General features: G+C 52.8%; 1 protein-coding gene and 1 long non-coding RNA gene across 6 annotated transcripts in view; one reads left to right on the top strand and one right to left on the bottom strand.

Annotated features, from left to right (window-relative positions):
- RNF220 (ring finger protein 220) overlaps positions 1-25,263 on the top strand; it is a 246,495-nt gene extending 221,232 nt beyond the window's left edge. For 2 of the 5 annotated variants that reach the window (XM_019017104.3, XM_055347195.2), the window contains exons 6-15: positions 5,870-5,912; positions 9,071-9,192; positions 9,561-9,693; positions 18,233-18,329; positions 18,530-18,616; positions 18,756-18,811; positions 18,945-19,023; positions 23,194-23,302; positions 23,416-23,490; positions 24,237-25,263. In XM_019017104.3, the coding sequence (XP_018872649.1) occupies positions 5,870-5,912; positions 9,071-9,192; positions 9,561-9,693; positions 18,233-18,329; positions 18,530-18,616; positions 18,756-18,811; positions 18,945-19,023; positions 23,194-23,302; positions 23,416-23,490; positions 24,237-24,308 (873 nt within the window). In that variant the 3' untranslated portion in view covers positions 24,309-25,263. Of the gene's footprint in view, positions 1-5,471; positions 5,736-5,869; positions 5,913-9,070; positions 9,193-9,560; positions 9,694-18,232; positions 18,330-18,529; positions 18,617-18,755; positions 18,812-18,944; positions 19,024-23,193; positions 23,303-23,415; positions 23,491-24,236 lie in introns of those variants that run through there. The other 3 variants (XM_019017110.2, XM_055347205.2, XM_055347216.2) reach the window with 2 other exon arrangements.
- LOC109024372 (uncharacterized) lies at positions 8,764-18,999 on the bottom strand. Its single transcript, XR_002003874.4, has 3 exons — positions 18,895-18,999; positions 10,067-10,146; positions 8,764-9,988 (listed from the first exon to the last, which is right to left on the bottom strand). It is a non-coding gene; the product is annotated as an uncharacterized lncRNA (long non-coding RNA).
- Positions 25,264-26,752: the final 1,489 nt, after the last annotated feature.

Below are 26,752 nucleotides of genomic sequence, written 5' to 3'. Positions count from 1 at the left end.
CTCCTCCGTAGGCCACAGGAGAGGCCTGAACTGGGTTTGGTTCCCCCTGTGTCCCGTGCCCCTAAGTGAACTCAGGAGGCATACGTGTCAGGGAATAGGCCTTAAATAGATGGATTTTAGGGAGAGATGCCAAGGTCACATGGGCTCCATGGGCTCTGAGCACCTCTGAATCATTCTATCCATCAGGAAGTATCCTATGGGGTTTGGTTTCATAAGGGACCCAGATACATAGCCCAGAATCACCTGAAGATTTCAGACTTCAAAAGCATGATACCGGCCGGGTGCGGTGGCTCACGCCTGTAATCTCAGCACTTTGGGAGGCCGAGGCAGGCAGATCACGAGGTCAAGAGATCAAGACCATCCTGGCCAACATGGTGAGACCCCATCTCTGCTGAAAATACAAAAATTAGCTGGGCATGGTAGCGTGTGCCTGTAGTCCCAGCTACTTGGGAGGCTGAGGCAGGAGAATCGCTTGAACCCAGAAGATGGAGGTTGCAGTGAGCCAAGATTGCACCACGGCACTCCAGCCTGGCGACAGAGTGAGACTCCATCTCAAAAAAAAAAAAAAAAAAAAAAAAAAAGGCTAGGTGTGGTGGCTCACGCCTGTAATCCCAGCACTTTGAGAGGCCGAGGCGGGTGGATCACGAGGTCAGCAATTGGAGACCAGCCTGGCCAACATGGTGAAACCCCATCTCTACTAAAAATACAAAAATTAGCCAGGCATGGTGGCGGGTGCCTGTAATCCCAGCTACTCTGGAGGCTGAGGCAGGAGAATCACTTGAACCCGGGAGGCAGAGGTTGCAGTGAGCTGAGACCGCGCCATTGTACTCCAGCCTGGGTGACAGAGCAAGACTCCGTCTCAAAAAAAAAAAAAAAAAAAAAAAAAAAAAAAAAAAAAAAAGCATGATACCTTAAGCAAATAACCATTCAATTCTGCCAAACCTTGTATCAGGCCCAGATAGAGAGACAGGCAGACACTGCCTGTGAGTGTCTTGGGCAAATAGGAAGGGAGTCATCACACAGTCCTACAATATCATAGCAGAGGGGCCTAAGGGTAGCATCTTAGCTATAAACGGACCTTCTCTGGAGTAGGAAGGACAAAGAACTTCCCCCAAAACTTTTGTCTAAGGAGAGGCAGAGCCCTGTCTTTAAGAACCCCAGAGCCGTTAGATGAAAGAGAACAGTGCTCTATTCCAAGGAACATTTGTCCAAATGGCAACAGGGCTTCGCAGGGAGGCCCAGTGTGAGAAGGGAAGAACAGCCCTGATCTGATACAGAAAGACAGGGCTGCAGGGACCTGTAAGCTTGGGTAGAGAACCAGGGGCCCTGCTGGCACACCTGACCCTTTGTGGGAATTAGAGAAAGGTGTTCTCTGCACCCCTTCCTTCCAGCTGACACAGCCTGGCCTGGCACAGGGTGCAGAGCTTGGAGAGTAGAGTGCCCAGCACGGCTGGACAGACTCCGCCGAATGCCTTTGCATGGGACTCAAACTGCATAGCCCAAAGTGCAAGCCCTGGGAAGGGATCCCTGCTCTCTCTAAGGGAACCCCAGTTTCAGAAAGGAAGCCCAATAAGCCCCTGGGAGACACTGCCCCGATCCAGACAACCCTGGTTCAAGGCAGAGAAATGACCAGACCCCAGGGAATTCTGATTTGATAGGGAACAGAGACAAGGCTTTGTTCCAGAGCATTCTGGTCCGGAGGAATAGACAGCCCCACCTTCAGAGGCCTGTCCTCTGTACTGCACTCACGGCATGCGCCTTGCCATCTGTTCAACTAGGAAAGAGTAACCATCAGGCAACAATGCCTCAACTCCCTGACCCACCTTCCTCCCCACAAATGTCAGTATTTCTTTTATCTCCTAGAGACTATGAGGAAAGCTATGGACTCTCTTGCCTAAAAACATACGCATGTGTTTTTACATACACACAGGCACACACACAGGCAGTATTATACATACAACTTCAGGAGGTTAGGAAAGCTCTAGATCCCATCCCAATACCACTTGGAGATCTCTGAAGCCCAGGTTAAGACCCAAGACCCTGTTCTAGACTCTAAGCACACCTCCGAAAGGGCAAATCAAACTAGGTTGTGTCCTACAAGATAAAGCTGAAGCTCCTTATCATGGCAGCAAGGCCTTCTGTGATATAGATTCAACCTATATTTCCAGCTTCCATTCCAAATACTGTCCATGAATCCTATGGGCTATGCTCACTGAACTAATGCTAAACACTCCCTGGATGAGGCATTCCTTTGTTGCCTTTATGTCTTTTCACATGCTATTTCTTCTAACAGAACTGTTTTACCCCACTACATCAAATTTCTATTTATCCTTCCAAATCCTGCCCAAATATCATCTCCTCCAGGAAGTCTTTCTGGATTAGCTATCTCTTGACCCTTGTGTGTCCTGGTTATTGCCCCATCACCCTACATTGTGATCACCTGTTCAGGTATGTTTCCGTTATCTACAAACCATCCCAAAACTTAGTGGCTTAACACAACTCATTATTTATGATGCTGTGGTTGACTGGGCATTTCCTCACTCATGCGGCTCATTCATCCTGGAGGACTGGCTGGGCTGGAAAGTCTAAAATGGCCTCACCGCATGTTTGGGAGATTGGGTGTCTTGGCTCTCTTCCATGTGGCCTCTCATCCTCCAGTATGTTCAATCAGCTTTCTTACTTAGCAGTCTCAGGGCAGTGTCACACCAAGAGGGTAAATGCCAAAGCCGCAAGGCCTGTAGAGGCCTAGAATCTGGAACTCACACATCACTTCCACCACTTTCTATTAAGCAAAGCAAGTCACAAAGCTAGCCCATAATCGAGTGATGAGGAAAGGCAGCTCTTGATAGAAGATGCAAATAATTCTGGCCATATTTAATCTTTCACAACGAATCTGACTCCACTAGACTTGGAGTTTCTCCAAGGCAAGGACCTTGTCTTATCCTTCCTTTACTCAAACATTTATTTAGTACTCACTCATGTTCAGCTTAGTGTCCTTGCCTTCAAGGGGTTAGATTTGCAGATAGACAATTATGGTCCAGTGTCTTGAGTGCTATGACAGGAGTATAAATAAGTTTCTAGGGGCCAGGCACAGTGGCTCATGCCTGTAATCTCAGCACTTTGGGAGGCCAAAGCAAGTGGACTGCTTGAGGCCAGGAGTTCAAGACCAGCCTGGGCAACATGGCAAAACCCTGTCTCTACTAAAAATATAAAATAAAAAAAATTAATAATAAAGAATACGTTTCCAGGATACTACAGTAGAAGGAGGAGAAAATCAGAGTAAGCTTCACACAGGAGGTAATGACTGAAAACGGACTCAGAGAAGGAATAGAAGTTCACTTGGCAGACAAGGAAGAAAGGTTACTCCAGATATAAAGACAACACTATGTAGAGAACATAGAGGTGTAACAGAATGATGTATCTGGGGACCTGCTAGCAGTTTGCTTTTGTTAGAAAGTAGAATGCAAGGAAAGTTAGTAGGTGAAGCTGGAAAGCAACCCAGAGACTAGCTGGGTATCCCATCCCTTGCTCTTTGCACAAGGCCTGGTATGTAGTAGTTGTTCAGCTATGTCGGATTTTTAAAGTCACTGAGCTAGGCCTTGAAAGCAGGGGGTATTGGTTTCTGGGGTTTTGTTTTTGTTTTTCATAGAGACAGGGTATCACTATATTGCCCAGGCTGGTCTTGAACTCCTCGGCTCAAGCAATCCTCCTGCATTGGCCTCCCAAAGTGCTAAGATTAAAGGCATGAGCCTTGGTTTCTGGTTTGAATTCTCATTTACTTAGCCCCTGCTGACTAACTAACCCTCTTTATCATTACCTCACTTAAACCTCATAGCAACTGTATTCATCATGCCCAGTCTATTACCAAGGAAACAGGCCTAGAAAGAGGTGACTCTTCTAAGAACACATAAATTGTAAGTAACAGAATTAGGACTTGAACTTGAGTCTGTTTGGCCCTAAATCCGAGATTGTTTCCCAACCCATCACTGGGCTCAGGGCTTATCTCATAAAGTCTTTCTCCCGTTCCCACTGGTGTCTCCTTCATGCAAGACGCTGTGCTGGGTAAATGGCTAGAGATGACCTCCCAAGTACAAGGGACAGATATGTAAACAAACAGTCAAAATAAACATGATCAAAGAGAAGCAGTGGAACTGCGAAAACTCAGAGGAGGCATCAAACCCAGGCTTGGGGGACAAAACTAAGTCTTGCCAGAGTCCTGAAGGATGAACAACAGTTAACCAAGCAAGGGATACTGGAGGGCATGGAGGCTCTCTGGCCTGGAGTGCAGAGCATGGAGTGCTCAAAGAGCTAGTTAGCTCTGCAAAGCTGAGTGTCAGGAATGTAAAGGGAGAGAATAGGAGTGGGAGAAGAGTCTGGCAAGGCAGACAGGGAAGGCCTATATGCCTTGGTGGAGAACCACTGAAGGATTTAAAGAAGGAGAGGGTTAATTTTGTCCAATAGAAAGATCACATTGTGTGTAGTGTGGAGGATGGGTTGCAGAGAGAGAAGCTAGAGACCAAAAGATGAGACGGGAACAGCTGCAAATTTAGAGCTCGTAAGATTATGTATGACTGGAGCACAACGACAACCAAGGTAGGTACAACCACGGAAGAAGAACTCAGGGCTGACTTGCCTTTGCCCAGTGCCATGCTGGGCTCTGGGTTCACCCAAATAACTCACACACGGCCCCAACCCTGAAGTGGTCAGTCCACTGATAAAAACTTCACAAGCGATGATAACGACGCAGAGATGAATGTACTCTTACACAAGGCAAAGCTATTTTTCAGTTACACCTGGAAGGATGAGTAGGAGATACGGAGGTGGAGATGAGAAAATTAGCGACCTTTCAATGTACACTTTCAGGATCTAGAAAAGGATTGAGTGTGACGGATGGAGAAGGTGGGGTCCAGGACGACTCTCAACTTTCTTCTGTGGGCACACCTGAGTAGATAGTGGCTTCCTCTTATGAACAGGGAACCCAAGAGGAAGGCCTCTGTTTGGAGGATACTGAGTTCCATGTTGGCCATGTTGGCCGTGTGGGTATGCAGTGCCTATGGGAGCTCCAGGGGCCGTGCAGCAGACAGCTGACAAGTTGGGAGTCCTCTGATAACAGAACTGGATGGCCTAGGGGTTGGGCGGGGATCGCCCACAGACGATAGGGAATTCGGACGCCTTGTCCCCTGCAAAGCACCCAACGCGATGCCTCTGCCCTAAGGGCAGCCGCGAGAAAGGCAGGCACAGGAGGCGGGAGCCGGGGCCGGGCGATGGGGCGGAAGGAGCCCCGCAGCGGGAGGGGGCGTGGAGTGGGGTGGAAGGACTTCGCAGCCGCTAAAGATGGGGTGGGTAGGCTTCACGGGCGGTGGGAGGGACCCCCGGGAGGCTTCTGCCGGTTGCTACCGGAGTACAAACGGCAGCTTCCTGGTCTCGGTCCGGCCGCCCCCGCCGCATTGTGAACTTTCACCCCCAGCGCGCGACGGCGGCAGATCACGTGATCAGGGCCAACATGGCCGCCGCCGCCGCTGGGAGCTGAAGTGCCGCCGCCGCCGGGCAGCCGGGGGGAATCCGCCCGCATCGCCGCCCTCGCTGGCCGGGCGGCCGTGGGGCCCAGAGCGCCGGAGGCCAGGGCTGGGGCGGCACCGCGCAGCGGCCACGGAGTCCCGTTAGAGCAGCGCCCGGCGGCTATGCCGAGAGCCCGGAGCGGCCGGAGGAGCAGAGGGGCCGGCGGGAGGGAGGAAGTAGGTTTGTTTACGGGCTGTTTGGGGCGGAGCAGCTATGGTCGGAGGTCCGGTGCTGGGGCAGGGGCCAGGACTGCAGGCCGCGCCTGACGCTCTCTTTTCTTTTCTTGCATCTGCCCGCGATCTTCTCCCAGACCTTTCTGCGAGTACGAGCCAACCGGCAGACCCGACTGAATGGTGAGTCCTGCTCGGCCCCTCCCTCCGCCCCACCCCCGGCCTCCTCCCTCCCTCCCTCACTGCCTGCCGCTCCTGGCTTGCCTGGGTCTCTTCGACTTTGGGGCCCGTTGGCTTCTTCGCAGTCACGGAGCCTGAGTATGTGCAAACCAAAGCTGCCGCTCTCAGTTTCCCCGTCTGTCTAATGGAGGTATGGCGCCCAGCTCTTGCCCAAACCTCTCTAAAGGCCCTGAAGAACCCTGGGGGGGCAATAAGTGCGAGAGAATGAGGAACGAGCTACACAATTCTACTCGGGAGCTCAGCTTTGAATTTGCAAACTGCTGGGAGCTCACTATACAAACCTGCAGGGCGCTGAGAATGTTTTTCTTCCAGTTTTTAATCAGTGCCCAGTAGTGTGAATACAGCCTCTCTGCTGAGACTTGACAATACAGTGAGATCTGGAGTTCCCACGGCAACAGGAACTAACTCATCCCAGGGCTCTTTGAGTTATCAGTCGGCCCACATTTCACAAAGGTGATCAGCGTGGGCTCGACAGCTCTTAGAGGCCTTCTCTGAAAGCAGGCCGTGTATGCACTACCTAGCAGCCCCCCTTTTGGATTCAAACCTCTGGAGCATTCCTGTTTGCTGAATACAATTGAATGATCCTAGCTTTTTGTGCTTACTGGGGTGTGGTATCTGGGGGGTGGCTGTAAGGGGTTTAGGGTCTCTGGGTCAGCTGGTAAGTGAGAGAGGCCATGGAGTTCAAGATCCCCAGTTCTTATCACTTGGTTTCTGCTGCCAGGCTGAGCCCTAGTCTGGAAAAGGGAGAAATTCATGATGGGCTGGCGCCATGTTAAGCACCATTCTCACAACGCCTCTGAGAAGAGTATTACACACCTTTTGTGAATAAGAAAACAGGCTCTGAGAGGTGAAAGTGGTTTGTTTAAAAGTACACAGCTGGGATGTAACTGAGCCATGATTCAATTGAAGTTTGTTTCCCACCAAAGCCCGTGTTTCTCCAACCATGCCATGCTACCTCCTTGGCAAATGCTTTGATTCTTCTACTCGTACGTAGCCTCTGGATAGAGAACAGAACTTTCCCTACCACACTTTGGTAAGCTTAATTCAGGATTTAGAAGATGAATGGGAAGGTGAAAACCAAACCTACCTTCCTTCTCTGAGAATTTGCAGATGAAGCCCAGTCCATCGGGGTGCTTTCCAGGGACAACAACGGATCATCTGCTGGCCTGTGTGTCCTGAGCAAGGAGCGCATCCAGTATTGTGCCTTTCTTGACCATTCCATGAGATTTGTTTCCTTAGTCATTGAACATTGTGGTATCATCAGCACCTTCTTCCCCAGGGAGGCATTCCCTTGGTGTAGGCATGGTAGGGAGGAAGCTTTGTGTTGGCACACTGCTCCTTACTACACTTCTAGAACTCTCAGGGTCCTTTGCTCAATGCCTTTCTGATGTTTCACGTCCATTCTCCATCCCAGCCCTGGCTCTAGAGCGTCAAGGCTACCTAAGTCTGAGATTCCAAGAGTTAGGGCAGCCAAAGTGAAGAGTTCTCGATCTGTGTCCACAAAGTCAAGTGAGGCACTAGGACACAGTCATGTCACCTATAGTGAAGACACAGGAAAGTGAAGAGATGGACTGGGCTACAGACCAAGTTTGCTCAAACTCCATGCCCAGTTCTGGCAGGATGGTAGCTTTCCTTTTGGTTTGGGTCTTTCTGGGGTTGCTCTGTTTTGGACTTGGAGTAGCTCCCTGCCTCAGGCTCACAACAGGCAGGAGCTGGAGCCCTAGCACACTCACTGGGACCAGTCTTTGTTGATGCTGCTCAGTTAGGAGGTCCCCTTGGAACAGGAGGGCATTCTAGGTTGTGAAGTCAGTTCTGGTTTCCTATCTTGCCTTTGCCACTTTTTAGCTACTTGGACACATACCTTGATCTCTCTAAGCTTTGGGTTTCTTCATCTGTTAAAATGGGATAATGCAATCTAGCTTCAGCAAGTGGTAGTAAATGAGCTACCTTGGGTAAGGTACTTGGCTGTGAGCCTGACACACAGTAGAAGCTTAAATTGTAACATAGCAGCTCTCACCTGTGTTCCCCTCCTAGATTGCATTCATGAGCTTCCCATTAGGGTCACTGTCCATGAGAAAGTTCTTCCTGGCCCTGCATTGGGGAACCTTTCCCTCCTTTGCTGGCTCTCCCCACTCCCCATCAGTCTGGTCCCAGAGTAGCCATCTCTGATCCTGCTGTGGCATTCTGGAAGGGACTAGAGGGAACAGAGTTTCTTGTTTTGACCCCTTCCTGCTTCAGTGACAGGAGGGCTACAGAGAGGGATTAGTGAGCTAATTAGAAATGATTGCATTGCTCAGCATTAATTAGCAGTGTTGTGGGCTTGCAGTGTGCACTTTGGAACTGAGCCCCCTGCGGGACAACATGGCAGGCAGCCCTCTGCCTCCAGGGCCTGCCAGCCCCTCTGTACTGATTAGAAATGATGGAACAGGTTCGGGTGGGCACAATAAGGGCTGCCTTCTCAGGGTTCCCTGAGCCTTCTGACCTGGCTGCCAAAGGTCTGACCCAGACCGTCTTACCTTTATGACTGGGCCTCAGTCTCCTCTTCTGTGAAATGGGATTAGTGGACCTCAGAGAAATTCTTCCTGATAAGATTCTAGGTGGGATGCTAGGAGCTGTACCTCAGGGCTCTTGGCCCAGGAACCAAAGAGGATTTAGCTGATGAGTGAACAGCAGGCCAAGTCAGGCCATCGGAGGGGTTAGGTTCTAGTCAAGAGATGCTCTTTAGAGTTGTATTTCCTGACACCAAAAGAGTTCATGGTCTTGGCCTTCTGGAGAGATACCTAGCAACATGGAGTGTCTTTGCTCATTGGACTTTTATTAAACACTGCAAATAGAAAGGTATGGGTAGACCTTGCACCAGCTGCAACCAAAGAGTGGACTTACTCACTGGCTTAGTTAGCACCAGTCTCCTCCCCAGGTGCTCTTGGCAAAGCCCAGTCCCCAAAGGAGCAGGAGGTATTTCAAGATGAGGGCCAGATCAGGCACTGAATAAAAAGGCCAATGGCTGGCAAGAGGTCAGGATGTGTCAGCTCCACTGGGACCCTGGGGGCTGCAGTGACCGTCTGCTTGTTCTGTGCTTTGTTTTCGGTTTCCCCGTGCAGCTCGGATTGGGAAAATGAAACGGAGGAAGCAAGATGAAGGGCAGGTATGTCCCCTGTGCAACCGCCCCCTGGCAGGATCGGAGCAGGAGATGAGTAGGCATGTGGAGCATTGCCTTTCTAAGGTAGAGGGGCCATCACCACCCACCTTCCTTCCCCGCTCCCTTCCCCCGACACTAGCTGCTGACTGCCCCTGAATCTGTGGGCTCTTGGGGTCTCCATGTGGTCTCAGCAGCTTCTTCCCTTCTCTCCACTGCTCTCTCCCTTTGCTTTCACTCTCACTCATTCCCTCCTTGGGCTCCAGCGGAAAACTATTGGGAAGAGGCCCAGCCCAGGCCTTTGACCTCTAAATTGGTTTGCTTCAAAGGAGCCCTAGAGCTGAGGGCCCACTTGGCACACCACAGCTGGGGCTAGAGCTGTGCCTTCGTTGCAGACTGTGGGGAGCAGGTGGGGATGGCCTAGGCCCAGCATGATCCTGCTCTGCTCTTCACAGAGGGAAGGCTCCTGCATGGCTGAGGATGATGCTGTGGACATCGAGCATGAGAACAACAACCGCTTTGAGGAGTATGAGTGGTGTGGACAGAAGCGGATACGGGCCACCACTCTCCTGGAAGGTGGCTTCCGAGGTACAAGCAGCTGACACATAGACAGTGGCACTCTGGTGCCAGGCCTCTGCTGGGTATCCATCTGCTGGGAGCCAAGAGGCAGAGGCTGGTGGCTGGTCATCCATCCGTTCCACCACGTGGGGACTGCTGCTGGTGGGGCTCCTTTGTGACCGTGCTGCCTGCCTGTGATGTGCATATTAAAATGGATGTATTTGGGTGGGGAAATGGAATTGTGAGGCTGCAAGCTAGGAGTGACGAAGGGGGGCTCTCAGCTTCGGGTGATGCATTGAAGGTGACAGCCAAGCCGCGTTAGCACCTGCATAAAATATTAAAGGGACGGTTATGCATTTATCACTCCATCCCTCTTAAGGCTGATAAATGAGAATCCACCAACCTGCTGTACACCTCCAGCACTGGGGGCCCTGAGGGCTTCCAGGCAAACACATTGGATTTTCCTCCTCCTCCTCTTCAGCCCTATGTCAGGGAAATCAGTTACAGAGGAGAGAGTGAGTTATGGCAAAATTTGACCTCCCATGAGCTTCATTGGTGAATCTAATTTTAGCTCTGATCCCATCCCTTCTCCCTGGGCGCCCTCTGCCCTGAAGCAAGAGGGGCCTGGGCCCAGCTGCTCCCTCCTTCCCTTGGGCTCTCCCCAGTTGCTACAAAGGAGTGTGCAGGGCCCTGCCCATCTCCAGTGCCCTCCCAGCTCCTTGGAAGAGCGAGGCTTGACACCCCCCACCAGGTCAGACAGCAGAATTGGTTGGGTGCCCAGGGTTAGTGACTTGTTAAACTCCCCAGCCTTGGGCAGGGGAAAAGGGGAACTGTCTGCCTCTTGGCCTCCAGCTCTTCTCTCTTTCTGTGCACAAGCACAGCTGGTACTGCAGCTTGTGGTCATTAAGTGAGCCAATCTGCTTCCCGTCTGCCTCTCTCTCTGGGCAACACCTTTGGGAATACTGCTGTGTATGGTCCCTGGGGAATCTCACAGCAGCTGGGAAGAAGTTCTCTGCCTCCGTGGGGCCGTGCTACCTGGGCAGATGCTGAGGAGTGGTCTCTGCAGGGCCATCCAGTGCAGACTGGTTCCACGAAGGGGCTAAGAGCCCAGATGAGACATTATGCCTCTGGGCGTCTCTCACATTACCCAGGTGTTTGGGGGCAAGCCAAAACATAAATCAGGAAGGTTAGTCAGATCAAACAGTCTCCCTGAGCCAGAGCTGGAGAGTGTTAGTTTGCCATTTCACTCATCCTGTACTGGAGCCTTCGAGTATCTGAGGCCCTAGAAGAGTGAGCAGCAGGGCTGACGACTGTCCCATGAGTTGGACACATGGGTGTCCGATGGCAGCCACACAGGGTCAGTTTCAACGTGCTGCTCTGGTTAGCTCTGTTGGCAGCTGCAACTGCTCACATCCTCCATTGCTGTGGCAACTTCTTAGGTTCCTTGGCACAGACCTGGACCTGATGGCTTCTGGGCACCAGACAGGGCTTATGGAGGATAAAGCTGCAAAGGGCCTGCTGATTTGACAAGAGTATTTCCCCTGTGCCGGGATGCACTTGCAGAGCAGTGTGAGGGGCTCTTAGGCCCCGGACGGGTATCCGTTTTCCCTGAGTGTTTACACTGTGAGGTTGTTCCTTTCAAGAATTCCTGAGGGGAGTTCAAAGGGGGCTTTTCTTTGAGCGATTTGGAGAGCGAGAATGAGAGTGAGACTTGAAGAGGGAACAGGGGCCGGAGGTTCCTTTATCTGCAGAGAATTGCTCCAGCTTTCCTGATAGAAGCTGCTGCCGCCTCTTAAACAGCTTAGTGCAGTCAAAAGACAGGCAGACTTGAAAGGCTGTTTTACAGCGAGATCAGCGGGGGCCACGAGGCAGAGAGCGGGGCGCAGTGGAGCGGAGGAGGCTGAGGCTCCTCAGTGGGGGGGCTATCAAAGGGAGGCCCTGGCTGATCCCTACTGCCTCTGCCCCCAAAACCCTGTCTGCAAAAGCTGGCCATCTGTCAGCCTACCCTCCCTGGCCAGGACTGATAGGCCCTAACTCTTGGGGGGTTGGGTGTGGCCTCGCCAGGCGGGCTGGTGTCAGTGCAGCGCATTGATCGCCCGCCGGGCGGGCCGGGCCGCAAGCCGGGCAGCGCGTGCTTAATGTGATTGAAAGGCAGTTAAAATGGCGGTGACCTTTTCAGGAGGAATTAGATTGCCTGCCAAGACCGGTTAGAGGGAGTGATAACGCCAGCTGAAGAAGCTGCCCAGCCGACTTCAGAGAGAAGGAGGCAGAGGCAGGATGAGCAGGCGAGTGGCGAGGCCCATTTAAACTGCGCTGTGCATGCTGACAGAACAGAGATTGCTGTCGTTGTTAGATATGAAAGAAGTGAAGAATTGAAGATAAGTTCCTGTATCCGATCACCCCCATCCCTCCTCCCAGACTAGGGCCTCTTCTTCATCCTCAGCAAAGCTTCCCACCAGGCCCCTGGAGGTTGGTCTGATGGATCAGATCGGTTACCTCAAATGTAATCTGCTGTGGGAAGCAGTGAACGGGCAAGAGTTTCGGTGGAGACACTTGGCTGAGGGCAACAGGCCTTAGAGATGGGGACCTGTGGTTACTGAGGAGGAGCTCCAGATATCTCAGGCCTGGGAGTACTCGGATTGATATTTTAGGACAAAATAAAGAACCAGACAGAGCAGGTGAGCACTGAGGTAGGTCCCACTGGAAACAGATTTTTGAAAAGACTAAAGGTAATAGGTATTACTTCAAGAAAGTAAGTTGGAAGGAATTTTTGCTGCCTAGGAGGCACTCTGACCTTCCCAATTCTAGAAGAAATACTTAAGCTGTGTGTCTAAGTTGTTGATTGTCCTTTCAGAACCATAGATTTTTCTAACCTGCTACTGCTCTTTACATAAAGGACAGCACACAGAGCCTAGTGCACCACCAACATTCCACTAAAAGAGATCCGCAGCTAGGGAGAAAAGATGTTTTTCTTGGGTACCATGCCAAACCTGGGCAGAGCAAGGGGCTTCTAGGCTAGAGAAGCAGACTACAGGGGAACCTAACTATACAGCCCTTAAGACGAGCCTGCTTCCACCTGTAGTCTAAGGAGGTGTGTGACTAAGGAGCCATGCCTTTCCTCTCCTGTCCTCCATCCAGCTCCTGGATCCTGGAGAAGAGACCTATAGTGGTGAACCGTGGTCCCTCCTATGTGTTGGTTGCCAGTGAGAGTTCACCCAACTGCATTGGGGAGCCCAGAGCTCCTCATACCTGGAAGGGACATGCTGGAAAGAGGACATGGGAATGATTGGTTTCAAATAAGGTGGCAATGATGTGGGCACAAGAGTGGTGAGATGGAGAAATTTCCCAGGAAGCTTCACAGGAAATGGAAGCCTGCAGCTGTATCTTTAAGCCCTAGCGGTGACTGCGTTGCTAAAATCCAGCATGAAGCCCCTCTGAACCAAACAGGAGGAGTGGGTAGGGAAAAGAAGGGTGTTAAGACAGTCAGCAGTGCAGGGTCTTTGTCCTGCTCAGGTCCTGGCCTGAAGCGTTTCTTATCTTTCATGAGTTCCTTACATTTGAGCCGGTTCCAAGTAGCTGGATGAGAAGTCATGAAGCAAACAGGCAGAGCAGCTGTGGCACAAATCTTTTCTCTTCTTTTCTTTTCTTTTCCTTTTTATTTATTTATTTATTTTTGAGACAGAGTCTCACTTTTTCACCCAGGCTGGAGGCTAGAGTGCAGTGGCACGATTTCGGCTCACTGCGACCTCCACCTCCTGGGTTCAAGAGATTCTCCTGCCTCAGCCTCCTGAGTAGCTGGGATTACAGGCATGTGCCACTACAACCAGCTAATTTTTGTATTTTTAGTAGAGACGGGGTTTCACCATGTTGGCCAGGCTGGTCTTGAACTCCTGACCTCAGGTGATCCGCCCACCTCGGCCTCCCAAAGTGCTGGGATTACAGGTATGAGCCACCACACCCGGCCTGGCACAAATCTTTTATCTGGCTATTTCTTGATAAAACTTCAGCACCAGAAGTATGGGGCAAGGGGGTAAGAGGTGTTGTAAGCCCCAGGGCATGGGCACATAGGCCTTGCCCTAGCTGCTGCCTTCTTTGGTGTGCTAGTTCTCAAAAGAAGGGAGCCCCAGGTGCTAAAAATGTCCCCCAGCGCAGCTCTGCCGTTGTCACTGGTCCAGCCAGTGACAGGTGTTGGAACAGCGCACTGCTGGAGGCGGTCTTGGAGTGGAGAGGGTTGGGCTGCTGCCTTGTGACTCCCACCATCTTTAGTTATCTCTGTCGCCTGTTGGGAGGGGTGAGGAGAGGTGGCAAGGAGCAAGGCACCTTCTGTCCCCCGTGGCAACTGACGGGATTTAATCGCCTTTTGGAACACAATTGTTAAGCTAGGACAGAGGGAGTGCAGGCAGAAGGAGCAAGTATCAATGGTTTTAAACGGCGTCTGTCTCTCTGCGTCTCTCCTGACGTGAGGCAGTGAAACGCGTTATCGAGGAGGCCCGGAAAGTGGCTAAGTGCGTTTGACACACGCCAACTCCCTGCCTCCACACTGGATAATTGCATTGTCAACTGTTCAGCGAGGTGGCAGGTGACACTGCAGGCCGATTGATTGTCCCGCATCGCAGCTCCCCAGACTGTCAGCTCCCCAATCGATGGCGTTTACACAAGACACCGTAACTGCATCTGTAACTAATTCCAGTGTAAAACTCGCCGGAAGCTGCTGCCCCTGCCCTCCGTGTTGGAGAGCGCAGGCCTCTGGAGGGCCCCGAGACGTTTCCTTTCTCCCTGGGCTCTGGTTTTGTTGGGAGCAGCAGGTGAGGAAATCGATGCCTCCTTTTTTGTGGTTTCAGGTTCCAGGACGATACTGCCCCCAGTAAACGGGCATCTCCAGTTTCTCAATCGATCATCTGATCAATTGATTAAATTAACACTGATTTTTTTTTCTCCCTTCTCAATAACCCAGGAAGAAATGAGTTTATGGGAGAAGGGTCGTTTTTATAAAATGTAGACCTGTGTTTCATTTCTGCACTTAACTCTCTCCCTCTTTGTTGCTAAGTTTTCACTGTGAGGAGAAGGATATTTTTTTTTGCACTGCCCACCCCGCCAGGAATGGACAACTCTGGCACCACCCTGCTGGGTATCATTGACCATCAGGCTTAGGTTGCCTATGGGTGGGGGCTCAGGCCTTTATGCCACTTTAAGCTGGGGCAGAACTGTAGCAAGAGGCCCTCCCTGGTGACTGAAGGGTACTCTGGGCCATCTTGGAGGTCCTGGGGGCTGAGTTCCTTCCCTAGATAGCAGTAGTAGGAGTGGCAGCTTGCCTGTTATCGCTGGAGCTACATGGAAGAGGAGCCAGAGACTTGGAAAGGAGCTGTCTGTGCCATCTTGCCTCTGAGTACTGGCTTGGGATATTCCAGCAGCTGAGAACATCAAACGACTGTGGAGCCTTCCTCTCCAAGCGGGAGGGGGGGCAAGCTGGCGGGGGCGCTGTCTGCATAAAACGGCTTTATGGCCGTTTCTTTTTATTATGATTCTGCCAGAAGTCAGCAAGTGACATTTCATTAAGAAAATAAAGTTTAATGTGCTGGGAAAGAGGTTGGAGCAGGCTGGGGCAGCACAAGAGTGAAATTGGCAGCAGCAGCCTGTTCTGAACACCTGTGGGGGTAGGGAGAGGTTCCCAACATCTGTCTCAGCTGGAGGATGGGGTCAGGGTCAGAGTGAATGGCTCAGACCAGAGGCAGAGGCCTTTTCTTTGGCAAACAAAGTGTGTTGTGCTGTCCATCCTGCCTGACTGGCCAGAGGAACAGAAAGCTGCTGCCCGGCTGGGAGCTGGGATCTGATAAGGAAAGTTGTATCCTGAGAGATTTCTCTAGGCCACCAGCTAACTAGGACCTAATAGAGCAGTGTCGCCAGTGTTTAGCCAGTACTGCTGGGGTGTGCTGTGTGGCACCAGCCATCAGCCTGGCCAGCTCTGCTGGGTGATGCTGAGATCACAACAGTGAGTCAAACTTGGGACCCTTGCAGCTTCCACTCTGGTGAGGGACAGTGACAATAGGTGGTAATAAATATGATTTTGGAGTTACACAGGATTCTGGGTGGACACCAGGGAAGGGACACCTGTGTATAAGAACCTGGGAAGCCCCATCTGCCACGCAGAGCACCATGAGGATAGGGATCAGATCTTGAAGCTCTCTATTCTCAACATGGAGCCAAACAGAGGATGAGCCCAATAAAGGTTGAAAGAATGGCATTGAGGTGAGAGTTCTTTCCTTTAGCAGGGATTTAGAGAGCAGCTACTCTGTGTGGGCACTGTGAGTTAATGGTAGGAGGCATGGTTGGACTGAGTCAGACTTGCCAAAGGAGCAGGCATGTGTATTGTAGACCAGGAGGGAGAAGGTTCTAGGCAGAGAGCAGGAGGTGCGGAGGCATGGGGGCATGAGAAAGCACAGGATTTGGGAGACCACAGTAGCTCTGTTTAATGGAGTATGAGTCCTGGGCCAGGCATGGTGGGCAGTAAGACTACAGAGAAAAGGACTTCAGGCTACAGGGCTGCTTTCTGCGTTGAGAAGCTGGGGCTTTTCCTGGCAGCTTTGGGGTACCCTGTTTTCTCTGCTTTGCCATGGAGCCATATTGGGCTCACATGTGGTGCCAGAGTTCTCTGCTTTCCACTTATAAGGCAGGGCTAGGCAGGGCCAGGCCGAGCAGAGGATGTGAGGCCAGCTGCTGAGCTGCGTGTACTTGGGGAAGGGGGGTTGGCAGGGCTTGGGTGCCGCAAGCTGTAAGTGAACCTGATAGCTACATTCTGATTGATGGTGGAGTTTGTCTCCCAAACTGTCAGAGGGTTTATGGAGGTGCCACTCACCCACAAGGCGGGAATTGCTTGTCAGGACACCTGGCCGTGAACAGGAGACATAGCTGTAACTTGGTGTTTTCTCAGCTTAATGGCCCTGCTGCTGACCTGACCTGCCTGCTGCCTCAAGTGTGTCAGTGCCTCAGGGTAGAGGGCAAATGAGGACTGTCAGGGAGAGGTGGAGTCCAGGCTGTGCCCGGCATCTTTCCTTCCCGATGCTGCTTACCTTTGGGATTGGTGGTGTCTTTGTGAGACCAGAGACTGGTGGGGTAGAAGGGAGAAGGATCAAGAGTGTTTTTCAGGGCTTGAAAAATGGAGAACACTCCAGATGGAGTGAATAGCATGAGCAGGGGTCTTAAGAGCAGCATATACAGGCTATGTTTGTGGTTTGGTGAGCAGCCTGTGTGTGCACATGCATGGGGTTTACAGAGTGAATTAGTAGAGAGCAAGAGTAAAGACATAGATGGACCCAGATCTTCATGGATCTGGCTGAGGAGCCTGGGCTTGGTTGTGCATGCAGTGGGGAGCCATCAATGGTTTTGGAGCAGGAGGAAGGGTGGTCAGAACTCAGTGGTAAGCAGAATGAAGGAACAGATAAGAGGCCTGAGGACCCCCTACAAGACATACCCTAATGAGAGTATAAGGACCTGAGAGGAAAGAATGGACAAGCAGAAATGTCTGAAATCATCAGGCAGATACTGAGCTGCTTCCTCACTTCTTTAAGGATTTCCTTGCTGATCCCAGTAGCCACAGAGTCTCACATTCTTTTGTCCCTGGCAGGGCTGTGCTGGCTAGTGAGGTGTGGTCTGAGACCCACCAGGAGGAAGTGGGGAGCTGGGGGGAACAGCTCTATAGCACTTGACCCTAGGCTATCAGGAAGGGTGGTCCTGGATGTCAGAGGTCGCCTAGCAGGTGAGCAGGCCTGGTGTAGCCCCAGCAGCTCGCCCCTCCCTCTGAGCTGAGAGTCCGTCTGTGGCTGTGCCAGATGCACCTCAGGGGTCAGCCACTTGCCTGGCCCATGGCCTGGCCTCCGCTCAGCCTGGTTGCCTTCATGGACTGCTTTGAGAAGTAGGTGTGCATGCCTGTCCTCCCTCGTCTGTCCCTTCTTAATCCCTTTATAACTGCACTTGTCCAGGAATCTGGGCTGAGTGAGGTGGAGATGAATAATTAATGTCAGGCGCTTCAGACACCAAATATTTGAACAGCTGCCTGGTGTTTTTGCTGGCAAGGACCTAGCGGCCAAAATCAGGATGTTGGCCGGGGGTCCCACTCTGTGGCTCTGATTGGCCTTAGCCAGCCTGTTCTCTCCTCTGATGGACTTGTCAGGCTGGATAATGGGGCATAGGGGAGGCCCCACTCTTTTCCTGTGAAATTCCTAGACCTGAATTTTTCTGTCCTCTTACTGTTCTTCCTAGACCTGGAAGATAGGTGGACAGCAGGCCTGGGCTGAGTGTCCCCCGAGGACGTGACATAATATATGAATGGGCTAGTTTATGAGCGGAGACCACTTGGAGCAATGCAGTAGCAGAGAAAGATGAGGTTTGCAGAGTGAAGGGCCTGAAATGTCAGGGACAGGGGCACTGAAGTATCTGGCTCTATACATCCCAGGCCCAGGTTTCCCTCTGGTCCTTATCAGGTCCAAAGCCTAACCCCTACCTGGAGGCAACAGGAGGGGCACCCTTGGCCTCGTCTTGTCCCCAGGCCCTCCTCACACCCTGCTTCCCACAGGCTCTGGCTTCATCATGTGCAGCGGCAAAGAGAACCCGGACAGTGATGCTGACTTGGATGTGGATGGGGATGACACTCTGGAGTATGGGAAGCCACAGTATCCTTGGAGCACTATGGGGGCTGGTGGGGCTGATGGGGCAGGCACAGGGAATAAGAAAAGTAGCTCTTCTAGTATTCACCTGCACCACCCCCCGGGCCAGAGTCTCAGCTTTGGCCAGGAGGGTCATGCTCTCCTGAGGATTCAACCCTCATAGCCTGCTGCAAACTAGGATCCATTGTCCTTGACCACCATGCCAGATACACGGAGGCTGATGTCATCCCCTGCACAGGCGAGGAGCCTGGTGAAGCCAAGGAGAGAGAGGCACTTCGGGGCGCAGTCCTAAAGCAAGTGTGGGCACAGGCTTGGGCGGGTGGAGCAGAGAAACAGGAAGCCCTGAGGCAGGGGTTAAGGCAGTACTGACCCTCAGGGCTGTCCTGCCCGCCTTCAGGCCTCACTTTGTTCTTCTTCCCTCCTTTCCTCCAGTGGTGGCCCTCCCAGCACACGCATCACACCTGAGTTCTCTAAATGGGCCAGTGATGGTAAGTCCTGCCCCAGGTTAGGAGTAATGGGGGAGAGGGGGTATCCCTGGATGGTGGTGACTGACTCAAGCCCAACCCCTCACCTGTGCTGCCCAGTCTGGCCGGAGTGTGAGTTGCCCCTCTGTCCCAGCAGAGATGCCATCCACCAGCAATGGTGAAAGCAGCAAGCAGGAGGCCATGCAGAAGACCTGCAAGAACAGCGACATCGAGAAGTAAGTGTTTGGCCAGGAGGGGGCCCTGGGACCACAGTTCAGTGGGAGGAGGGGCCCTTTGCTAGCAGGAAGGCCTGCTGCCAGGGCTTCTGGCCCTCCCAAGTGCAGCTCAGTGCTGCTGCCCTGGGCACACAGCCGGCAGTGGAGCCCAGCTGGTGCTAAGCGTGACTCTGTGAATTGATCACTGGGCCACGGCCCCGGAAGCCTTGGCAGTGGGAGGAGCAGTCCACCCGCCTGCCTGCCTGCCCGCCTGCTGCGGCGGCCTTCGCCCGGGGAATGTGATGTATGGCCGCCCAGCCCAGCCGGCACACTTGATTCATCTCCAGTTTCTGTTTCTTAATCGGGAGCTAAATTGGTTTCATTTTTCTTGTCCCGGGTGGCACTCACAGTGGATTTTAGGCAGGAACATTGGGTATCATCACTTCTGGTAGGAATTTTTGGCCTGGGTTCTCTGGCAGAGGAAAAGGGATCCATTAGCACTTTGCCCAGGGCTGGGCAACCCCTGGCCTGGATCCCTGGGAACCACAAAGATTTGGTATCAGCTGGGCATCTTCCTGCCTTCCCAGAAGCCCAAGGAAGGCCAGTTCTGGCCTCAGGAGATGGCATTGTCCAGTCTAGGCTGCCTAGTGCTGCTGCCATTGGTCATTGCTTAACTCCAGTACCCACCCCACCTTCTGACTGCAGGCTAGGTTGCCTGGGGTTAAAAGGCAGCCTCTTCATTCCAGGGCCAGTGTTCCATCTTTGCCTCCTGCCAGGAGAGTGGATTGGAGGCCGGTGCAGGGCCGGGTCGGTGGCCCAGGGTCACCTCCCATTTGTTTCCCTCCATTTTGTGTTGTCATAAATTCATTCCAGCCCGTTGTGGTTGATCAGTTTATCTCAGCCGGGGCTGCGAGTGCTGCTGGCATGATGTATGGGCCGCGGCGCAGGGCCCGGCTGCCCATGAATCACCGCAGCTGCTCCGTGTCAGCGCCGGAGCGGGCCGTACGGGTTCGGCGCAACCAGCTTGTGGGGGGGAGGAATGACGTATGGATGTTTATTTAATAATTCTCTCCTACTCCAGCTGAGCAGGGCGGGCGGGGTTGTAAGGGGCACCCACCCTCGTCTGGAGGGGCTGCTCATAAATCAGAAAGACAAGATCATTAATCAGGGATGGCGCCCGAGGGGGAGGTGGGGGCAGAGCCAGTGGCTTCCATGAAGGTACAACCCACCCAAGGCTGGGGGGAGCCAGGATTTCTGTCCCACCTGTGTGAGCACAGGCACCCGTAGGCAGGGATCTCTATGATGAGGTGGAGACTGGCTCAGTCATGTGCAGAGCTCTCCACTGGGTCTGGATCTGCTGAGACTGGGGCCCATCAGTCCCCATGATTTCTCTATTTCTTGCCCTAGATCTGTTTTACTACTCAGGGAAAAGGAATGGTAGGATGCCATGGCTCCTCCAGGAATCTCCCCACCCCATGCCCTGGAGGGACTCAGGAATAGCTCACAGCCAGCCTGGACCAGGGGTTGGAGGCTTGGGTATTTCGCCAGAGCCAAGATTGGAGGGCAGGTGCGTGCTGAGCACATCCAGGATAGGTAGGCTCTGGAGTTGGCTATTGGCCTTCAGTGTGGCCTTGTAGCTCTTGGAGATGGCATGGGAAATGGCTTCATTCTCTCCTGGCCTCATCCTTGTTTGCCATTCCAGCTCTAGTTCTCTGATTTGGGGTTTGGGAGTTAGTTCTCCATTCTGGAGTAGGCTGCCCCCAGCTGCAGGCCTTAGTTTCCCCATCTTTGACATAACTATATAGGACTAGGCAAATTCTCAGCTTAGTCCTTGGAGTGGAAGGGAGCACAGCTACAAATCCTTGTCTCCTTATCAGGAATTTACCTGTAATCCAGATGGGGATGGCACATATGGCATTGTGCAAAATGCCAGGGAAGGAGCCTGCTGTTCGGAGGCTTGTGAGGAGGGAAGGGATAGTAAAGGCTTCCAGAGCCAGAGAGCTAAATGGAAGCCCCCAGGGAATCAGCCAGTACCAGGAGGAAAGAGTCAGAGCCTTTCTTGGCATCCCTGGAAAGAGGCAAGGCAGAGGGAATCATGGACCCTAGGGTGATGGACTTAAGTGTCCCTGATACAAGGACACAGCCACTAAGGAGTCACGCTCTGTGTTGCTGCTAGCTCCCCAAAGGAAAAAGGCCAGAGATTGAAGTTGTATTGCCCATGAAATGGGACCACTACCCTCCCTGCACTCCCATTACCACTCACATCCAGCAATGACAGGCCACCTGTAAGCTCTCAAGCTTCCTGAGCCAATTGTCTCCCCTAAACTGCAGAACAGGTGCCCCCAGGAGACTGTCCTTGCCCAAAGTCCACGTCCCTTATGATTCCCCCGCCTCAGTCCAGCCTCTGCTTCCTGATTGAGTACATCTGTGAAACCTGAGCTGTTCGTACCCCACTCTTCCAGCATCCTCAGCAGCTTCCTGCTGTCCACGAGATAAACTTCAGCTCCTTCAGGTGTGGCATTTGAGGTCCTCTTGCATGCCATCTCCTTTCTTACTGTAGCACTTTGCCTACATGTGGGCCTTCTAGCCAGACTGGGCTCTTGGGCCTCTTGGCCTCTGTTTCTGCTGTTCCCTTGGCCTGGAGCCCCACCTCCTCCTGGGCGTAGCCAGTATAGTCATGGTCAATCACACAGTTATTAGTTGATCATGGAGTCAGTCTGCCAGGTTTGAATCCCATCTCCCTGACTCTGTGGGGACCTTGAGCAAGCTACTTAATCTTTCTGTGCTTTAGTTTCTTTTTATATAAAATGGAGATACTAGAATCTTCTCATGGGGTTTTTGTGAGGTGTAAATAAGATAATTATCAATCCCTTGGTACAATCTCTGGCATTTAGTAAGTGCTTAATAAATTTTAGCTATTTTATTTGTATTATCATTATTATTCCCTAAGGCCAGTCTCCTATACCATCTTTTCTACTTTTCCAGGAAGGATTCTTCTCCGTTTGTGAGCTCCCCTGGATCCTGTTCATTTGTTTTAGGAGGGTGGGAAGGTTCCTTGAGAGAGTCCTAGCTATTCCCTGTTCAGCAGTGCAGCCCAACGAGTCCTGGAAATGCAGGAAGGACCTTCGGGTGCAGGGCTTGGCCCACACACAGGACTACCAGGGCATCTGATATATCTAGGAAGTAACAAGGAGCCCTGGAGGCAGGCCAGGCCTGTGGCAAAGGGACCTAGATCATGTGGGACACGCATAGTCCCTGCATCTGTCCCCCTCTCCCTGGAGTTTGGACGGGCCCTTTCTTCAGCAGGTGTTTGCTCACGTCCCATGCCTGAGGTGGGGCTCTTGGCCATAGTCAGTATTGGTGGAGTGAGCAGCCGGCCCTCAGGGAACCCATACTCAGGAACTTTACACTGCTGTGGTGGAGTTCACACGGGGGGCTGTGAGAGCCACTGTGCAGTGCTGGCTCAGGGGTCTGGAAAACGCTTCTGGGAGGGCATGGGAACAAAACTAGGTCCGAATGATGAGGCAGAGCTAGTGAGTCAGGCGAGGGGGTGCAGAGGGATCACAGTGCAGAGGCCAAGGCAGTGAAAAAGGTGGCGTGGATGGTGACACATAGGAGTCGAGCATAAAATGCGTGGCAAGGTCCTCAGGGGTACGGCGGGCTGGGGCTGGACCAAGGAGTGTAGTGGAGCTCTCTACTCCAAGGGTGACATTGGAATGTTGGAAGTCACACCACGAGAGATTTGCTTTGAGAACATAAATTATTCTAGGCGCTGGGAGAGTGGAATGGAGATGAGGGGCCTGGAGGCAGAAAGGCTGTCTGGAAAAAGTTAGTGGTGGAATTGGTGGAAGACATCTGAGAGCCTGGACTCGTGGTGGTGAGGAGAGATGCCGGAGATACTAGGAGAGATGACAGATTTGGGTTGTTGGGAAGACTGCGAAGGAGTGGTTGAAAATGGTTCCCTGGTATCTGGTGTAGAAATTCATCCGAATGGGAATGGAGGAATAGAGAGGGTGAGGAGTTTAGTTCTGGAATGTGGAATTTGCAGATTCAGGTTATCAGAGAAAGGGGGCAGGCAGGGATGCCTAGGGGACATTTATGTATTTGGTTCTGGAATTCAAGGGAGGCGTAGGCTGGAGGTGCAGATGAGAGATGCCAGCCTGCTACCCAACCATGCCTTCCTTTTTACAGAATCACCGAAGATTCAGCTGTGACCACGTTTGAGGCTCTGAAGGCTCGGGTCAGAGAACTTGAACGGCAGCTATCTCGTGGGGACCGTTACAAATGCCTCATCTGCATGGTGAGTAGAAAAGAACCTAGGGGTGCCCTTGGTCCGGCTTCCACGCCCTCTGGGGGAGTTGGAGAGGGTGGGCCTACCTCAGAGTGACCCCTTCTCTGCCCCCTCCTCCCTAGGACTCGTACTCGATGCCCCTAACGTCCATCCAGTGTTGGCACGTGCACTGCGAGGAGTGCTGGCTGCGGACCCTGGTGAGGTGGCATGGGGGTCGGGGAATGGGAGGCCGCTCCGGGCACTGCCCAGATGTCTGTGCTTATGCCTGAGCCTGCCTGGGGGAAGTGGGGAGCATGGCGCAAAGGAGAACAGAGCCAGGAGCCAGGATATTTACCTGCAGGATATTTACCCCCAGGCTCGCTGCCTCTCCTCCCCAACTGCAGGTTTAGGAACTTCTCCCCCTCCATGAGTTCACTGCATTCTCCCTTCCCCGCCCCGGTCCCCGAAGGCCCACTGCATCACACAGACTGGTGAGGCCTGGGGTCAGGAGGAGGCTGGCTGTAGGTAAACAGGACCAGGGCCTTGGCCCCTCCCCCTCCCATTACTAAGCTCCTTCTGCTCCTGCCCCTGTTCTTCGCTCAGGAGCAGCCATTAAAATGTCGCCCGGAGACAGCAATAAAAGGCTCGGACGTGGGCTCTGTGTCCCGATCAAAGGCCGCATGTAATCTCGTTAGGGCTGCGGCTGCCACAGCTGGACCCAGCCTTGTTCTCATTACTGGGGCTCCTGCTGCGGGGCTGGCCAGGCGGTTTGATCCTGGCGTCCCCCCAACACAGGAGCGTGCCTGCCTGCTCACAGAAGCTGCCTATGCGTCCCCAGCCTGGGCTGACAGGACCAAGGTCTCAGCACACACTGGTGCAGAGAGACATGGCTGCAGGCCCAGGTGCTCACATGCGCACACATGGCTCATTGTGTAGACCAGAGCCCCCCCTGTTCTCCCTGCAGGGTGCCAAGAAGCTCTGCCCTCAGTGCAACACGATCACAGCGCCCGGAGACCTGCGGAGGATCTACTTGTGAGCTATCTGCCCCAGGCAGGCCTCGCCTCCAGCAGCCCCACCTGCCCCCAGCCTCTGTGACAGTGACCGTCTCCCTTTGTACATACTTGCACACAGGTTCCCCATGTACATACATGCACATACTCAAACATGCGTACACACACACACACACATTTACACATGCAGGACTCTGAAGCCAGAGTAGAGGCTGTGGCCCAGGCACTACCTGCTGGCTCCCACCTATGGTTTGGGGGCCATACCTGTTCCAGCTCTGTTCCCAGGGTGGGGCAGGGAGGTGGGGGTTGGGGGAGTAGTGGGGCACGGCTCCTAAGATCCAGCCCCCATACTGACAGACGGACAGACAGACATGCAAACACCAGACTGAAGCACATGTAATATAGACTGTGTATGTTTACAATGTTGTGTATAAATGGGACAACTCCTCGCCCTCTACCTGTCCCCTCCCCCTTTGGTTGTATGATTTTCTTCTTCTTTTTTAAGAACCCCTGGAAGCAGTGCCTCCTTCAGGGTTGGCTGGGGGCTCGGCCCATCCACCTCTTGGGGTACCTGCCTCTCCCTCTCCTGTGGTGTCCCTTCCCTCTCCCATGTGCTCGGTGTTCAGTGGTGTATATTTCTTCTCCCAGACATGGGGCACACGCCCCAAGGGACATGATCCTCTCCTTAGTCTTAGCTCATGGGGCTCTTTATAAGGAGTTGGGGGGTAGAGGCAGGAAATGGGAACCGAGCTGAAGCAGAGGCTGAGTTGGGGGGCTAGAGGACAGTGCTCCTGGCCACCCAGCCTCTGCTGAGAACCATTCCTGGGATCAGAGCTGCCTTTCCCAGGGAAAAAGTGTCGTCTCACCGACCCTCCCGTGGGCCCTATGGTGTGATGCTGTGTCTGTATATTCTATACAAAGGTACTTGTCCTTTCCCTTTGTAAACTACATTTGACATGGATTAAACCAGTATAAACAGTTGCTGCCTGTGTGTTATGTGTGTGGGGAGGTGGGGGAGCTAACTAGGGGAGGTGGGCTGAGGCAGTTAAGGGGTTAATTCCTGGTGGCAGGATGGGGGAAAGGACTTAGCTATAGGTGTATGACACTGTGCAGGGTTGGTCTGCTCTGGGGCCATGGAGCATTTGGTTTGGATGGGGGTGGGGCTGGGGATCTGGGCTCCTGACTATTGATGGGTAGGGGCTCTAGGTTAATTCTTTATCGATGCAGAATCGTCAGCTCATTAATCACAGAAGAGGTCAGAGCTTGGGGGTACAGAGGGGATGCAAGCTCTATCCCCCAACCTAGGCCAGGAGTGGCCACAAGCTTGGGTACAAACACAAGCCCCAGGCCTCTATCCCTTTCTGGTCCCCTGAAACATACCAGAGACCACAGTGGGATCACCCTATCAGCCTCCCAGGCTTTTTTTCTATTCTCCAAATGTATCTCTAGTGACCATCATCCCAGTGTAGCTACTGCCTAGATTCTCAAATGGAAAGAATGGAAACCCTATTATCCAGGATGGACCTTCAAGTCTCCCATGTGCTCAGAGAACCAAGGCTGGCAGCTAGCACTGGAGAGATGGCCCTTTGACCCCCACAGCTCCCCACTGCCAGTGAGGTAGCTCAGCTTCCTAGATGCCTCCCAGGCAGGTGCTAAAAGTTACATGTAAGTCTTTACCCACAACAGAAAGCTGTTTGGAGAAAAACAGTCAAGGCCGCAGAGTAGCCCCATGACTCCAGACTTGCTTTGACACCTTGCACACCAGTCCCATCTGCCCAAATCCCCAGCCTTAGTTGCCCATTTTCTCTGGGATACCCACAGTGAATTCCTCAGAATTGGGTCCAGTTGGCAGCTCCTGCCACCCTTTGCACCCAGATGAAGCACAGACAAGTCCCCCTTGGAGCCCAGCAAAGGCCCTTCACAGCTCCACGCCCAGTTTGATGGCACCCAATATCCTGAACACAGGGATCCTGGGGATGTACACAGCCTCTGTCGAGGCGGGTGGAACAGCTCCAGCGATGGCTGAGGGTTTGGGAAAGAAACAGGTTTGGAAGAGAAGAGTGGGTAGGTGAGGGCAACGGAGAGATGAAGAGGAGGCTCTTAATGCCCAGTTCCTGTCAGGCCGACTTCTTTGATGTCTTTAGTCTCCCCTCCCACAGGCTTGGACTCAGTAGGTCCTTGATGGCTGGTTACTGCCACCCTGGGGGCCATATGGTCTCTAAAAGGGGCCATTAACCCAGAGTGAGGGCATTCCACTGAAGCCCGCCCTGCTGTGGGAGCCTTGAGCTGTCTCATGGCACAGGCTGCACTGCCACCTGTTGGCCATGGCTAGGAATGCAGCCACACAGCATGGGAATCCCTGCCACCATAGTGGGGACTCACCAAGGACTGATGGGATGCAGACAGAACGCGGCTCTGGGGACAAAGGGTCCATCATCCCCAAGAGTCAGCTCCCATCCAGAGCTTTTCT

This window comes from Gorilla gorilla, chromosome 1 (genome assembly GCF_029281585.2).
Source record: "Gorilla gorilla gorilla isolate KB3781 chromosome 1, NHGRI_mGorGor1-v2.1_pri, whole genome shotgun sequence".
In the NCBI taxonomy this organism is placed as follows: Eukaryota; Metazoa; Chordata; class Mammalia; order Primates; family Hominidae; genus Gorilla; species Gorilla gorilla.
Note: the sequence above shows the minus strand (reverse complement) of the source record. Positions and strands in the feature narration are given on the sequence as shown.